The sequence below is a fragment of the Lates calcarifer genome, linkage group LG24 (assembly GCF_001640805.2).
Source record: "Lates calcarifer isolate ASB-BC8 linkage group LG24, TLL_Latcal_v3, whole genome shotgun sequence".
Taxonomy (NCBI): Eukaryota; Metazoa; Chordata; class Actinopteri; family Centropomidae; genus Lates; species Lates calcarifer.
In genome coordinates this window covers 19755259-19772747 of record NC_066856.1, presented here as the reverse complement: position 1 = coordinate 19772747, position 17489 = coordinate 19755259, and the positions used below count along the sequence as shown (strand labels likewise).

The window sequence follows — 17489 nt, the reverse complement described above, 5'->3', positions numbered from 1 at the left end:
ATGCAACTTTGACATTGTTATATTATTTGGGCAAAAGCCAGAAACTGATAAATCATTTAAGCTATATATCAGTACCAGACTCCATTGAGAAAAGCAGCAATTTTACTGAGCAGGAGACAGGAGCTGCTGGAATACCACTGCCTCCATCTGTTAGTCTGTCTGTGTTACTGTGTGACTTTCAGTGGTGGAGAGTAATCAGATACTTTACTGGAAGTAAAAGTAACTAACAGATTCCAGCAGCTCCTGTCTTCTGCTCAGTAAAATTTGGTGGAGTCCTGGTATTGATTAACGTACTTGGTTTACACAACTAGATCTGTTATTATATATCACAATATCAGTATGTATTGTGATTAAATTAATTTTAGGGTTCACAGTATATACTGTCATATTGACCTGTCCTGTTAATGTTTAGTAAAATTAATGATTAATGATTAATGTGTCTGCAAGGTGCCAAAAAAAACATGTGTGCAAATATGGTAAAACACAGGTTGTAATTTATCATTAAAATCAATGGGTGAGATCACTGGACTGAGATCAAAATATATTTACACATATCCAGTCAAACTAGTGACTGTAAATAAAGATGGCCGACACATATCCCGTACACTCACCTGACCAATCACAGCTAACAATCATGATGCTTTATAGCATCAAACATAAATCAGCATTAAAGGAACGACCTTAAAATGACAGAAACCGTTTGTACTGAAGCCAACAACCAGATCATTTTGCTTCACTTCTGGGGAGCTGTCACATCGTCCATCTTTATATACAGCCATTAAACCTTTATTTTGGACGTGCAGACGGTGGATTTTAATACCTCGGGTTGTGTTCTCTCTAACAGCTGCTCCCTCCTCTGTCACAGAAGGGAACAAACAGCCTGTCAGATTCATCTTTAACAAACAGCTCGGTAACAGAGAGGTTAAACTAACCTGTAGAACTCTAGAACTCTACCTTTGGGGAGTTTAATCTCTTCAGGTTTCAGTCTCTAATTTCTTCTCTTCTAGGACGACACACACACAAACACACACAGTAACACACAGTGTTTGTTACTGAAAATCAACAACGGTCAAACCATCACACCAGGTAAATCACAGAACTCTCCACAGCAAAAGATAATCAACTCCACACAACACTTTACTCCGCATTACGACTTCCAGGCAGCCGAGTGAGCTGTACCAGGACCTGTAGAGCTGTGAGTAGCTTTGACTGTTCGTTAGATTTCAGCTCTCAGGGTCGAGAAGCTGATTTAGGATTCCTAACTTAGTTTGGACGGTTCTGTGATAACTAAATTCCTGTGTTTCTGTAACACCAAAAATCAGAAATGTTTTCCTAAACTGAGACAAAACAGGATCTAAGACTTTATATATTTCTGTAATACAGCTAGATATACTGAAGGGACAGATTCACTGGTAGAAATAATATGGGAAAGACTAGAAAAACAGATGAAACTGACTTTATTTTGCGTGCGTGCAGGTTGTTTAACTGCCTGAAGATTAGAGGAACTCAACTGGTGATTATCATCAGCTGCTACAAACTGAATCCCAGGTATCTCTGTAAAAATCTACTCATCATCATGATTCAGTCTAAAGCCAACGCTCAGAGACACGTCCAGTTTAAGTCACTAGAACATTAATTAGAATAATGTACGGCTTCAGATGCAGTTTTGTGCGTTAGATGTCATGTTTACCATCAGTGTCACCAAAACACAGCGTGTATCTGTGTCTAACACACATGTTGAATGAATCGTTGTCACCTGCATGCATGTGCAAAACTCTACAGCCATGCAGGAACACCAGGAACCGGGACAATACCTTTAGTTTTACCTTTCTTCTTCACCTCTTTCTTGTCCTCTAGAGACAAACAGATCTGTCGTTAGATCTATCGGCGATAAAACAGATGCAGAGATCAGTACAAACAGAGACTCTCGTTGTACTGTACCTTTTCTTAGTCTGTCTCTCCTGAGAACAGGACCTTTTAACTTCTTCTCATCTGAACCAACAGACAGCAAAGACGGTTAATGAAAACTACTGATCCATTGGACGTCTGCTGATAAATAACAGCTGTAGATCCAGTTAATCTCACACACTTTATTTGTATGAGCTTCTTGATCCAAACGCAGAGGGTCAGGGTTCAAACACATGAAGTCTCTGAGCTTAAATTACTGATATTATATGAACTAAAGTTAAATTTGGAGGATGCTTGGAAAACCATGAGCAACACTTGCAAAGCGACGATGTAGCCGGCCAACTCCGAACCTGCACTAGAACCAGTCCAGCGATCTAAGTTAAGTTTGCGTTGGTGGAAAGGGACTATCTGTCTATCTGGGACTATTAATTACTGTTGATGACCGACATAACCAAGGTGTGTGAGAAAAAATACAATGAGTGCAACTGTAAACTGAGCTGTTAATTTTATTCTGTACTTTTAAAGCTTTACTGTGCACTTCAATATCGACTGTAGCTTAAAGCCCATAAATAAGGACATAAACCAGAACAAAGCAGAATATAATGTGTCAGTGTGACTATCAGCGGTTTACAGGAAGAAAAGAGTGATTGTTGTTAATATACAGCGAGTCATATTAAAGTTACAGAACACAGCAGAACAGAAAAAGACATTATATCAACGCAGCGTCATCAAACACAACTAATACAACTTTTTTTTTACCGTTATCAACACTGAATTTGGAGGATTTCCTTTACCAATTGATGGCGGATTAAATGAAACAGGAAAGAGGCTGTTAATCTGCCGGAGAAAAACATCTGCGATCGATCTGTTTGTGTTTGTTTAGAGGTCGAGGCTAATCTGTCTTTTAATCGTAGGGCAGTCACGTTAGCAGTAAGATGTAGAAAAAGTCAAGCATCAAAGGAAACTCTAAAAAAACTCTAAAACAGCGGCGACGTCTACAACTGCTAAAATGAATTTATAATCTCTAACTGGCTGATGTCGGTGCGACCTGCATGCTAATACAGTTTAAAGTTAAAGTTGTCCTCGCCCCTCCTCCCCGGTTGAAGCTTTTAATAATCACTTTGAAGCCTTAAAAATATTATTCAAGCAGCCGTCTGGAGCTTTGTTCACACTACAAGATACTCAGGGTGATTTTCAGCCGCAGTCCCCCCTCCTGATCAAAGTCATCAGGTCTGATGATCTGATGGTTTTAAATAATCTTGGCAGATTTTCCTGTGGTGTGAGGTGTGTTCAGACTGACGGACAGACACGGAGGAGAGCCGAGCGCGCTCTCTGTGGATTGTCACATGGAACGAAACGATAGCCAATCAGGAAGCAGCTGACTGACGACGGAAGCACAACAAACAAGAGACGTCGTCGTCCGCCATGTTTGTTTCCTCTAAAGTTTTACTTGTTTGACTTTGTTTTAAAAACTGTACCACCATACAACAACATAACAACTAAATATGCATGAGTGTCTAATGTTTCAGTTTCACGCTGATGAATGTTGATTTTTCATGGAAACCAACGACAGCTGGAAGAAATCTGAAAACTGATTAAATGAGCTCTGGGATATTTGTAGTCAATGAGCTGAAATATGTGAAATTAGGTTCTTGTCTATGGTCATTCAGACATCCCAGGGTTCATGAAATTCACACAGATGTCAATACAGGCTGATGTGATGATACTTAGCTGATCAATCTGATTAATGTGTGGAAATAAATCAGTAGTTTCAGGATGTTTAAATTCCTTTTCAGAGAGTATGGGATGAGTTTTGTGATTTTGGGGTTAAAGGACTGTGCGGCCGGTCCGCCCAGTTTGGTCCTACAGTGGGAACCAGACATCAGGTCCCTGCACCACAGCATAAACACTTCATCCTCCTCCAGCTGGACTGGGCTACAGTACGTCCCAGCCTGGTCCTCATTGGTCGGGAGCGGGACCAGGGAGCCGTGCTATTGGCTGTGGCTCTGCTTCCTGTCCTCCTATTGGTTCTGGAGGTCCAGTATGACCCCTTTGACCTCCTCGTCATCAGAGGAGGTCGCCCCGCCCTCCTCCTCCCGCCTCTTAGCCACCGCCGCCGCCTCCTTCCCCTCCTCCTCCTCCTCACCCCGCTCTATGGGCGAGGACACTACGTCATAGAGGAAGGTGAAGAAGCCATAGATCCAATCAGAGCCCTCCTCAGCTAAAATATCAAGAACCTCCTCAAGCGACTCGGCATTCGCACTACCACCGCCATCTTTGGTCAAGCCTGACGAAAGAGAGAGAGGGAGAGAAAAGGAGGGAGGGAGAAAAACAGACGGGAGGGGAGAGGAGGTGATGAAAATGAGAGAAAGGGAGGAAAGGGAGGCAGAAACAAGGGTGAAGCACAAAGGGGAAGAAGGTTGAAAAAAAGAAAAAAAGAGGTGAAAGAAAAAGAAATCAAAAGGAAAGTGAAGGAATGAAGGAATGAAGGAAGGAAGGAAGGAAGGAAGGAGTGGAGAATGACCGCAACGAAAATAGGGCAAAAAAATAAAGAATGATGGAGCAGGACAAAGAGAGAGAAAGTGAGTTAAAGTCGCAGATGAACCATAGACATTAAATAAACAACTTCCTGTCTCTGTCTCGTCAGGCGACCTCTGACTTCCTGTCTCTGCTTTACAACAGCAAACAGAGGCGGCCATCTTTTTTGTTGTTACATAATTTGCTGCTGTTCTTCAAGCTTTAACAAAAGCCCACATCTGTGTTTGCTGCAAGATTTTATCAGCTGATGTTTTCACACCACAACTCTCACTTACAGGAAGATCTATTACATGATTGGTTGATTATTAATCTAAAAACATTATTAAGGATTAATCACTGCTGAGCAAAAAAAAGATATGAACTGAAGAAGTAGAAGTAGTAACTTATCACGGTGCTAAATCCAGCTTGTATTGCATTAATAATAATAAGTGTAATTAACGGATAATAATAAACGGAGCAACGAGTGTCCATCGAGCCGACAACATGAAAGAGATCAATCCCACAGAGGGAGGAGGGAAGATGTGAACAGCGCACATTGTGTCTGTTTACTAGAAAGTTCATGTTTGTTTGGGGAGACAACACGAGCCTACAACTGAGCCAAGATGGCGACAGACGGACCCACAAAGAAAGGAGGACAGTCCTCTCTGCCTTCTACTTCAACACAACTACTGCAAAGTTTAGCTTGTTTGGTTGTTGCACAGTTCTCCTGTTGACCGTGGAGCTGCTTCCATCTTCTTCTTTAGTTTATTGGCAGTTGACAAACCAGCTCAGATGTGCATTACTGCCACCTAGTGGATTGGAGTTGCTAAACACTCATTCGTTATTCGCCACCCAGGAGCGTCCGCTGAGTCAAGTTTGTAAGTGCTTATCACAAACGTCAACAAAGTTTTCTGCCCAATTCTTGAGGAAAAAAGGCACCTAACAGTTTATATATGAAACACATTTCTATGACAAGGGACTGTAACTGCTTTTTTGCAGTACCAACTCAGTGTTAATGTGTACTTGCAGTTAATTTGAGAGAGTTAAGTCTCATGTTGGCAGCCTGAAACAAGACTACAATATGTTATACCTGCACTCTTGTATCTGATTTTATCAGGCACTAAAAATGAAGTAAGCTTATTAGCTTTTACTAGATTTAAACAAATACAAACATTGACAAAAAATGTCGCTCTCTCCTCAACGTTCACTCCCACTACCACTTCTGTTTTCACACAAAACAGGTGATCAAAAGTTACCGATTGCTGTTTAAAACTGAGGCACTGGGACACGACTGCAAACCACATCTTTCAGGCCTCTCATAAAGAAAACAGGCAGAGTAATGGAGGAATTAGAAGTGGACTTGCCGAGCAGAACTTTAGCATCTTCCACATCGAAGTCTCCGTCTCCGTCTGTGTCGTAGGCCGTCAGTTTACCTGCAGGACGAAGAGGAGAAGCTTAATTGATGGCTGAAATATGGTGAATTATCTGAGCCATACTCAAAATATACTGTACGTATACAAGGGATTGTAAGAAGACTTTATTATACTGAGGGAATTACTCAGAAAGGACAACAAAGCAGCTTCAAGACCCAGTAAAAGCTGTCATTTTGCAAAATGGTTGAACAATATGGTTCAGGTTAAGAGAGAGAGTGATAAGAGCATTGAACACAGCACACTGCTTATTAATAGCACACAGCATTATATCAGAGTGCATGAAGTCTTCATTTAAAGCTGTGAAGCTGCAGAATGAGGAAGGATGTGGTGGACGATCGTGACGATCTGTCAGGCGGTAACATGGACGCCGGAGCCACAAAACTGAATGTGAATCCAGACGAAAGCTTAGCTTCTGAGTTTTACAGCTGGGTTAATGTTTAGGAGGATGCACAGGAGTCTGCAGGAAATGCAGCATGTTTGTAATGATATATTATAAAAATAGAATTTCGTCTAACAGCAGGAAGGGATAGGGAAATTCATCGTTGCATATTTTGACCTCAGACAGAAACCACAATGGAACAAGGTTTCAGGTTCTGTCTTGTTCTCTTACTCTCTGTCTTTTCCTGGTCTGTACTCAGATACATACATGTTATTTAAACAGTTTTGAGACTTCAGTAAATGTGTTTTTATATATTAGACTAAAAAGCCATAAACTAGTTGCAGAACTGCTGATGTGGAAAGTGGTACTTTCACAAAAAAGATGAAAGAAGAAGGAGAGGAAGGAACAGGGCTGATGGGAAACATGGTCTTAATTTGAAGAGCTATCATTAGACTGCTGTCAGTTTGTTCTTAGTTTAGTGCACTGGTGTCGTTTCCACTCAGTGATCAGACAGACATCATTAGTCCTGTTGTAGAGCAGAGAAATCTGTAATTTAATCTGTCAATGGTGTCATATCCTCTTCGTGCATGTGTCAACGTTGTGGTCGCCAGAAGTGTCGAAACTGATTCTTTATCTAGTTTTAAGTCTGATTCTTAACAAACACTTTTTAGATCCTTGTTGGTTTTTAACTTTATATCTTTACAGGATACATTTTTAGTCGTCAGACGTGTGTATATGACGTTATCAGAGAAACCGCATCAGAAAAACACAGATTTTTAACATGAAATCCTGAAGACAACAACTCCCATGATCCCACACTGCTTCCTTATTAATCACACATCTTCTTATTGCTGGTGACAACATTCACTCTGATGGATTCACAGTGTAAAATGGTGGAATAGTGACATTACTGAATGATCTTGACACCGTACCTTGTAAAACTTCAGAAAAGTTCATGTGAAACTCCTTAGCTCTGGCTGCATGCAGAGATAACACACAGACAGAGAAGAGGAAGAGAAGGATGAAGGGGTGAAGACTGGATTAGTACAAAGCAGTTACAGAGGAGACACAGAGCTGCACAGTAAAAGTCCTCCCGTGTGAAAGTTAGGAGGCTTTTACTCTGAAGGGTCTGCATGACATAAAACAGAATTTCCTGAGACATTTGCTGCCAAGAAAAGCACGAAATCAGAACAGGATATCATTAAACGTGTGATAAACATTGTCTCTACAGTGTTCAAGCTGACACAGTCTGATGATTTCCAGAGACAACGAGCCTTATTCATGAAACGCTCTTAAACTCTCTTTAACTTCTTTTGTTTCTTACGTCCAAAAACTACGTAAACAACGTAAACTGATACCAGAGATTCTTCTGTTTCTGTGTCCAGGCTTCTAACACAACAAATAAAACACAGCTGGAATCAGGAAAATATCAGATAAATAAAACAGTTTTTCTTCCATCACATTTCAAACTGGTTTGTTCTTAAACTTTCTAGCGTTAGCAACATGGCCGCCTGCTAACTCACACTGAGGTTCACACTCATCTCTCTCCTTCTTCACCTTCTTTGTCTCCTACTCTTTTTCCTTCACTGTTACTCTGGTGAAGCCGAGTGTCAGACAGAGCTGCAGAGTGAAAGAGAGGCTCATAGGGAACCAAGCTTAACCACAATGGTGTCATTATCCTGCAGCCATTACAGTGCATGATCAATATTTACTCCACAGTGAGAAGTTGAAAGCTGTCACTTCAGTGTCTGTGTAGAATCAGACTTCCTAGTTTTCTTATTATTTTTAGAGCAGATGCACAAAGTTCACAACTCAGTCTGGTTCATGCTGGTTCTTATTTTCTCTTTCACCTCATATTAACTGGTGTGAGAGGTGAAGCAGCTTGTAAAGCAGAAGAGTTTGAGGTAAGATAAATATGTCATCTGGAAAACACAGCTACTGGTGTCTGTGTGTCTGAGAGGAAGAGGTTGTGTGACTGTTTAAACCACATGAAGATGGAGGCAGGTTCCTGTTTGAAAACCAGACTGTGTCGGTGTGAACCAGAAACTGGGCCAGTGAACGGTTTTGCTGCTGCATTCGACAAATTTACTCATCTCTTCACTGCAGCTCAGACATTAACATCTGAATCTGAACTCCTGTAGTTCATGTTGGAGCCTGAACGCCGGTCACGACAACACTGGGTCTGAATTAGACCGACAGTACTTGGTTTTTTTTTCAGTGCCAGATAAAGAATAAATTATAAATTATAAATTATAAAGAATAAACCCTGGTCAAAAATTTGGATTTTGCATTTTACTAGTTCCTTTTTAAAGCTTCTGCTTGTTGTTGAGATTCAGAACGAGTGATGTTAAACAAGAACAAAACAAAAAGAAAGACTGCAGCTAACCTGTTCAACCACCAGAAAAAACACCACAAACTGCAGCAGGACGAATGAAGAACAACGTCACTAACGTCACCTGACTGAAAAAATCCATTCATTTGACCACAGGTGTGTGTCCAGTTAACACTGAGGGACAGCTGCTCTGTTGCTTTCCATTCTGGGTAAAACATTTTTATCCAGTTTTATTTATATTTTGCTTCGAGGAGCCGTCTGACGTTAGCAGGAGTGAACGCAGCGCTCGGTTTATCTAATGTGAAATCAATGAAGAAACAACATGAACACGAGTGAAGAGCAGGAGCATCATGTTAAAACAGGTGCTGGTTGTTAAACTCATCTCCTCACTCACCGATGACACTGTCGTAGTCCACGATGTCGAAGTAGACCACGGCCAAGGAGCTCCAGACCCCCAGCAGAGCCAGGACCACGAACCAGGTAAACCAGGAGTATTTAGGACCTCCTCCTGCATCTCCTCCTCCCCCTCCTCCCTCCTCCTCCTTCTGTCCTCTTTCCATTCTTGCTCTCCACTGGCGGCGTCTTGGCCTCTGAGGACATGGAACACAGGGGGAGTTAGAGTCAGTCCCAGGCTACAGACGAGTCCATGATGAGGTTAGTTTAACTGTGAGTGAAGCAGGAGGACTGCTGCGGTCACTGCCCACAGTTCAGTATCTGTTCCTGGAGTCCTGTGATAGTGGTTCATGGTTAGAGACACTGACAGATGTGAGTCATTGTGAGAATGAAACACAGGAATGAAAACAATGTGTGATAGAGGAGACACAGTGAAACCTGTGACACCACTTTATGTCTTTATTTCTCAACTCACACAAGAGTAAACTGAACTCCTACACAACTGTTTTATGGTAATATTGGATTTGTGTTACCTTTAATATATTCTTTATACTTCATACTGTGCATGTGAATATTCTGCACATTCCTGCACAAATATCTACAGCCTGTTCATGTTTTTATTCTTTTTTCTATTCATGCTGCTCAGTATGTTTACTGCACAAACTTTAATCGCTCTGTTCAAAGCCACCAGACTCCATAGAGAAAACAGGATTTAACCAGGAGCTGCTGGAATACCACTGCCTCCATCTGTTAGTGTGTCTGTGTTACTGTGTGGTACTTTTACTTCAGTAAAGTATCTGATTACTTCTTCCACCACTGGAAAGTCTACACAGTAACACAGACACACTAACAGATGGAGGCAGTGGTATTCCAGCAGCTCCTGGTTAAATCCCTGTTTTTCTCTAATGGAGTCTGGTAGAGATATATAGAGATGTTTCTGGTTAACTAAAGGATCTTCCTCTTTAATAAAAAGCTCTGTCTCCTGTAGGAATCCTGTCATCATGTTGTCAGACACAGACTAACAACACTGCACCAGCTCAGACTGTTAACATGTTTTACAAACACATTAAAACGCTTGAGAAACAGACTTGGGTAGAAAATAACAACATGGCAGGAGCTGCAGAGAGCAGGCTGAACCCAGGAATAGAGACATGGAGTCAACATGACCCTGACACAGAGAGAGAGAGAGAGAGAGATGACAACAACTGTTCAGGCCTGAAATGGCTGCAGTTAATGACAACAGCTGTCTGCTTTTGTGTCACCACTGCATCTAATTAATGGCTCAAGATGGACTCCACAAATAGCCTGATCCTTCATGAGACTCTTAGCACTTCAAGTGTCTCTAAAAGGACTGGAGCATCGTCTACAAAGGTTTTAATGTCTGTTACACAACTGATAACTGTGTGTGTGTGTGTGTGGGGCGGGGTTAAAGTGCTGTTAATGCACAGTAAAGGAGTGAGGAGACAGTGTGAGGTGAGTCACAGCTGGAGCCTTTCATTCTTGGTTCTGGGTCTGCAGACATAACTACAATCACCACCTTGCAGTTGTTAATTAGTGCATGAATTCTTGAGTCCTGGCCACAGTGACCTTTGACCTTTGACCACCAAACTCTAATCAGTTAATCCTCGAGTCCAGGTGAACGTCTGTGTTCAATCTGAGGAAATTCCTTCGAGGCGGTTTTGAGGAATCACATTCAAAAAACCAAACCTAAAATGTTTTGATGACATTTGGTCAAATAAACCAAACAGGCTGAACCAGGCCAAACAGAAACCATGCCACGCAAAACCAGGATTCTCCCCAGATCCAGATGTTTCCTGTGGTCACTTTAATAAGCAAAAGCCTCTTCACTGGAGGGCTTTTACTCTGAAAATCAGCTACAGGATGTATTAAGTTTTAAAGCATGCCACACACCGTACAAGGTCAAACCAAACCAAACCAAACCAAACCGAGCTAACTCTGACAGATATCCAGCTACAAGCTTTACTCGTCACAAACACAGCCACTAACCATGCCAAGCCAAACCAATCCATGCCAAACCAAGCTCATAAAGCCTCCCTACCTGTCTCAGAGACAGCAGGTGTTACCTCCTCCTTTCGTCTGTGGTACCTCCTCCTCATTAGCACCTCCTAACCGAGCCAAACCAGGCCAGATAAGAACCAAACCCAAACTGAACCAAACTGATTTACACACCGATCCTACCTGTCTCCTGCTCTCCCTGCTCTACCAGCTCCTCCTCAAACACCTCCTCCTCGGCGCGGACCTCCTCTACAGGAGCTGAGGAGGGCGAGGAGGAGTAGGAGGAGGAACCATATTGGCGGTAGCGCTGCATGGACCTTCTCTGGTCTCAGCCGAGCCCAAAAACAGGACCCAGCGAGGCCGGGACAAACCGTCTCAGCTGGCGGGTCACACAAAAACCACAGAGAAAATAAATACAAATATTTGTTTTAGGAAATGAAAGGACAAAAAAAACTTTTCAAGAAGTTACAGGAACTTTAAGAAAACAACACAAAGAAGAAGTAAAAGTAAAACATCAGTGAAGCAATGAAAAGTGATAAAAACAATCTGAAAGAACAAATATTCCAAATGACTGATGATCCAAAGACAGATAACAGCATAAAGAAAAGGAGTGAACTACTGAGCTAAAGCAGGAGAAAGACAGAGCTTCTCCTCCTCCTCCTCTTCCTCCCAGTGATTGTGACGGGCTGTTGAAGTCTACTGGCCATTCAGAACCTGATCCACACTATTATTAGAGCTGACAAACCCGGGGACGCTCAGTGTGTGTGTCAGATGCCAGAGAGGACAGAATAACCCTCCAAATAACCTTGACACTGTTTGTTCACACACACACACACACACACAGACCTGCAGTGTGTGGTGTTGTCTCTTAGGGTCCTGCAGGATTGAGTCCTGAAACCAGGAAGTAAGTTATCATGTTATCATGTTAGCTCTTCCTGTTGGTTAAATGTCTGAAATAAGGTCTGTGGTTTTAACACAAGCTCAAGACATTTTCAGGTTTGATTCTCCGACATAAAATGGGTCAGTAAATCCCCCACTCCTGATGTTTGAAGCTTTTCCGTGTCTTAAAAAAGGCGGTTGCTAACGAGTGTCTAAATGAGACTACAGAGGTTGTCGGGGACGTTAACATGAAAACCCATCTACTCACCAGTCCACCTTTACAGCCTCGTTGTGTTTCTACTCACGCTCTTTCAAACTCTCACTAACTTTCTAAGAAGAAAGGCTTTTGTAGAAGAGCTCAGAGCTAAATGAAATGACCAGTTGGAAGCTTAGTGGTGGAGACGTTGACGTCATGTGACCGTGGTGTAGTTGGTTTATAGCCTAACATTAGCTTCTTACTTCAAACATCAGAACAGTGGTGTTCATCTGTGAAGATGATCTGATCAAATTAAGTTTATTTTCTGGAATAATCCAAAACACCATGAAATAATCTCATTGTCTTTTTGTGGAGGGAATCAGGTTGATGCTAACTTCAGGGCTGGACGACAGAAACACATCATCCCTGCAGATCTGTATTAAAGTGCACATTTTACCACAGAGCAGAAGCAGCAGCTGCGAGGATCTCCGTCAACAGACCAGAGACGATCGTCATCATCACCGACATGCATCAACAGTGTGTTAAGAGAAACATTTACTGTGGCCTGTGTCAGAGACAGAACAACCTCATTATAACACGTTTCACTCCACAGGTCAAAGCAAGGCTGCTTCTTGTCGCCTCCTATGAACTGAAGTCCAAACAATGAGCACAATAACAACAGGGAAACATTTACACCTGTCTGAAAATACAAGAGTAAGGTGGAGGGATAACATTACCTTCATAGTTTCTCAGTTTAAACCCTGATATTATTCCTCTGTGTTTTTTAAAAACAGAGTCTGTGTGAATACACAGAGTAAAACACACCTGTGATGAGGAAGTTTCAGTTTAGTTTTTATACATGACAGCTTGAAGGAGCTCAAACACGACATGAATCTGTCTCTGACTCTGTTTGTCTTTTTTACATTTTGAATAAGAACAACACTATCCTCCTTCCTTATTTGCATTTCAAATCTCTGGACGCCTGACACATGAAGATCATCCATATTCAGCAGTGAAGCACTGAATAAAAAGTTCTGTTAACTATTGTTCCTCATCATTTTAAAAAGAGTTTTCCTGTTTTTTTGTGTGACTGTCATCGTTTAACTTTATTCGGATTCTGTGCAAATATTACAACACATCTGATGTTAATGCACAGTGTGAAAGGTCACTGAACTCAAGACTACCACAGACATACTCTGGATACCAGGGCTGATTTTTCCGCGTTATAATAATAAATTATCTTCATTAAGTTGTGTTAATATTATGGGATAACCTACAATCCTTATGCCAGGTTTGTAAAGGTGTAAATAAGATGAGGAAAGTAGGTTTATCAGAGTCTGTTCTGGACTCCAGTCCTGAACCTGTTGAAAAAATACACAATCATCACAGGATTATCAACCACTACCAGCTGTCTGTTAAATATTTAATTTGTTAGCTACTGTTAGCAGGCTATCACTTATTCAAGCTAGGCTAGCTTAGCATCATTTACAGGGCCACTTCCATGATAACGCTCGGACAAGTATGCTTGTAATAATACAGAGCACTCATTGCTTTAGACGTGATCATTTAGCTGTGTTGGACAGTTTAGGTCATCTCTATTCTGGATATTCTGACAGCTAGCAAAGAATAGCTAAACTGGCCCAGAGCGTCAAACCAGACTCCATTCAAAATTCTGCCAATTATACATGCTATTATTCACAGGCGGCACAAACACCCGAGAAAACACGAGTTAGGGCATTAACACGAACATATAAATGCAGCTACTCAGCTCGGCATAGGTATAATACACAAACTATATTTACTTAAATTAAATTTTAAGTTTGAATGCTGGTTAACACCGCTGCCTGACCCTTGTAGGACGCGCTTTTGCCAGAGGAAGACCGTGGGAACCACGGGCGAGCCAGCTGTGAAAACTGTAGCTCGTGTTGTGTACAGTGTCGGTATGTTAGCCGCAATGAGGAATTTATCTTAACTATTCACGGAACATCTTCGGCTTTGTTATTCTGTACATGCACCTCTGCGGATACGGAGGACGACTTAAAACTGCTGAAAACTAAATGGAAATTCGTATGTAAGACATACAAGCCCGTCGCGAAGTCTAGTAAGAAAAGAGTAACGTTACTGACCTTTTTTAGAGTGGGCTTTTGGAATTCTTTCTCTGGGCCATTGTTTCGTATATTCCCCAATGTGTGTTTTCACTTATGCGGCTGTGAAGTAAGAAGCTGATTTAGCTGTAACTAAGTGAAAAACATGAACGAAGCGGACGCTCCGGTCGCTCTCCGCTCTCATTGATGAAAACTACGAGTTGACCAAAATCACGTCTTCACTTGGATACCAGCAATGCCAAAGTCCATGGTAACCGTGATAGACTTTGTATTCCACCAATCAGAGCCGTCGAATCAGCGCGTGGGCGGGACTAAAGGCGGGCTCTAGTGAGTTTGGACCAATCACATTCCCGTGCAGCTTCCCAGTGTCCTCCTTCTCTTTGGAAAGGAGCAAAAACGTGGCAGACGAGGAAGAGGAGTTTTAAAACATCTGGGGCGGGGATCAATACTTATTCTAATTTAAATTTTAATAAACTTTATTGGTAAAAGCCAGGCCTACAAGAGTAGTTTTTAATGTAAATGACAGAATGAATGACAAAACAGACCTTTAATCACATACAGGGCTCAGTGCATATACATTGAAAAGTGTACTGTTAATTAAATAAAAAGATTTTAGGAAAAGATTATTAAATTACTACTAAATTAATAATATATAAGACTGTTGAGGACACTGAGCTTTGTAACTAGTTGATTAGGACTTCCAGTTAAAGCATACTTCTCTTCTCAGCACTCTGTTTGCTACTGTATTAATTCTCTAATCATTCAGTATCAGCAGTGCGGGTGTGCATGGACTATATGGGAACATCACAATGCAGAACAAAAACCACCAAGATGCACAGTGCCACCAAGATAACTGGCACACAGCAGCTTTCTTTGGAAGCAATCTATGACAGACAAGTTTTGTGGAAAGCACAGTGTCAGTGTCACAGGTTCATTTGTACCACAGGTGTTATTAGTTTTTGCTGCCATCAAAAAATGTACAATACTAAAAATGTACTAGTAAATGAGACCTGATTTTGAAAAGTATGTATCCATGTGTTGGTCTTGATTTGCCCACAAAGGTGAAAAAAAAGAAGTTTTTAATAATTTTTTTCTACATGTCATGGCTACGTGTAACAGTCTAATGAACAACTGTATTTTTCTATATTTGTGACTTTAATAGAAGTCTTACATCTAACACTTGACTGTACATTTATACTATTAATACAGAGAAGATGTAGGATTTTTTTTGTTATTTTATTTTAGTTTTTTTTTTTTTTTTTTGTTTTTTTTTTTGGGGGGGGTTGTTTGTTTTTATTGGGGTGTTTTTTTGTTGTTTTTGTATTTGTTTTTTTTAATGTTTTTTTTGCTTTGTTTTGTTGTTCTTGTAATCCCTCCATTCACCCCTGAAGGATATTATTGAATTAAATTGTTTTCATAGCAGACTTTTTGGTGGTTTTTAGAACCAGGGGTCCCCCATGAGCATGCAACTTGGCGTCGGTGGCAAGGAAAAATTCCTTGAGCAGAACCAGGCTCATGTTGGGCGGCCATCTGCCTTGGCCGGGTCTCATGTCTGCCATGAATAAGATGTATTTCCTTACAGTGGGTGAGGGAGGGGGAGGCAGCTTAGTTGCTGCTGGTGGATGCTGGCACCGCTGGTCTCTTCCACCTCTGAGGTTTTCTTAAACCTAGAGAATGGCGGAAACTCTTGAACGCTGATTTCCTTGGTGCTGCTGAAGTTCCAGGTGTTTCAGTTTGGGGAGTTTCACTCAGACCCTCCTCAGGATTCTGCTCGGTCTGGTCCTCGGTCTGGGGTGTTTCAGTGGGTCCCTCGGGATTCTCCTGCTCGGTCTGGTTTGGTTGTGGAGTTTCACTCGGACCCTTCTCAGGATTCTGGTGGTGGCCACTGGTGGATGCTGGCACCGCTGTTCTCTTCCACCTCTGAGGTTTTCTTAAACATAGAAAATGGCGGAATCTCTTGAAAGCTGATTTCCTTGGTGCTGCTGAAGTTCCAGGTGTTTCAGTCTGGGGTGTTTCACTCAGACCCTCCTCAGGATTTCCCCGCTCGGTCTGGTCCGGCTGGGGTGTTTCAGTGGAACCCTCCTCATGATTTTCCCGCTCGGTCTGGTCCGGCTGGGGTGTTTCAGTGGGACCCTCCTCAGCATTTCCCTGCTCGGTCTGGTCCGGCTGGTGTGTTTCAGTGGGACCCTCCTCAGGATTTCCCGCTCGATCTGGTCCTGCTGGTGTGTTTCAGTGGGACCATGATTTTCCCGCTCGGTCTGGTCCGGCTGTGGAGTTTCACTCGGACCTTCAGGAATCTCCTGCTGAGTCTGGTTCCGTTGGGGTGTTAAGCCCATAAAGTGGCGAAGTCTGTTGAAGGCTGGCGTTCCCACTGCACCCATCCCCTGGTTGGGTGAGGGCTGGGCAGTAAGCTGAGCCTTCAACATCTGCAGCTTTGTATTCAGGGCCAGTTTCTTTTGAGCAGCTGTTTGCTTATAGAGTTGAAACTCCATAGTTGTCTCACATAAAGTATCCTGATCATCTATCAACTTTTGGAGCAGGGACTTCACTTTATCTCCAAGATCTGCAATCGTTTGTTTCTTCTCCTGAAGCTCGGCTGCAGACCTCTCTTCGCAGATCCTCAGTTGTTCTTTTAAATGTGCGGTCATCTTTCTCTCACTTGCAAGCTCTGCAATCAGGTTGTGATTGAGCTTCTGCTGTTCATGGAGGGCCTGCTTCTCCAGCCAGATATCAGATGCTGACCTGTTCTGGAGAGCCACATATTTGTCTTTTTCAGCCTGCAGCTCCAGCTCCTTTTTGGCCAACTGGTTTTTGGTGTCTTGTAAATCCTGAAACACCTTGTTCTGAAGTTTAACAATCTGCTGCTGTTCATTGCACTCCATCTCCTTGTTTGTCTAGCGGCCGTTTTTAAGGAAAGTTTCTCGTATGAGAGAGTCGGTTTTTGAAATATCTTCACCGTAATTTTGATTTTTTGATAAATTTGATAAATTTGATAAAACACGGTCTGGGGTCTATTTAAAACCTCTGCTCTGACGTCATCACATCAGTAATGTCTATGAGTAATGTCTGTATGACGTCATCAGTGGAATTACGCATTGTTGGCTTTGATATTTGTTCACACACACGTTCTTGTACTGTCTTTTCGAGGACACTCATTTTTTGTCCTCACTGTGTAGCATTTACAAGTACACACACACACACACACACACACACTCAGAGCAGTGGATTAGTTCTGCAGGTGATCCAGGAAACACAGATCCAGTTTGATGGAACACCGTCCGATCCTTACACAGCTTTTAAAAAAAATACACAATAAATACAATAATATACA

The 17489-nt window shown here is 42.0% G+C and overlaps 1 protein-coding gene across 5 annotated transcripts in view; it reads right to left on the bottom strand.

Annotated features, from left to right (window-relative positions):
- The window catches only part of unm_hu7910 (un-named hu7910), a 29459-nt gene extending 15073 nt beyond the window's left edge, over positions 1-14386 (bottom strand). Inside the window, exons 1-6 of one of the 5 annotated variants that reach the window (XM_018679139.2) lie at positions 11598-11642; positions 11162-11357; positions 11022-11088; positions 8964-9159; positions 7170-7214; positions 5790-5858 (exon numbers count right to left, since the gene is read on the bottom strand). In XM_018679139.2, the coding sequence (XP_018534655.1) occupies positions 5790-5858; positions 7170-7214; positions 8964-9129 (280 nt within the window). In that variant the 5' untranslated portion in view covers positions 9130-9159; positions 11022-11088; positions 11162-11357; positions 11598-11642. Of the gene's footprint in view, positions 1-5789; positions 5859-7169; positions 7215-8963; positions 9160-11021; positions 11089-11161; positions 11643-14179 lie in introns of those variants that run through there. The other 4 variants (XM_051066629.1, XM_018679140.2, XM_018679138.2 and 1 more) reach the window with 4 other exon arrangements.
- Between the last annotated feature and the right edge of the window lie 3103 nt (positions 14387-17489).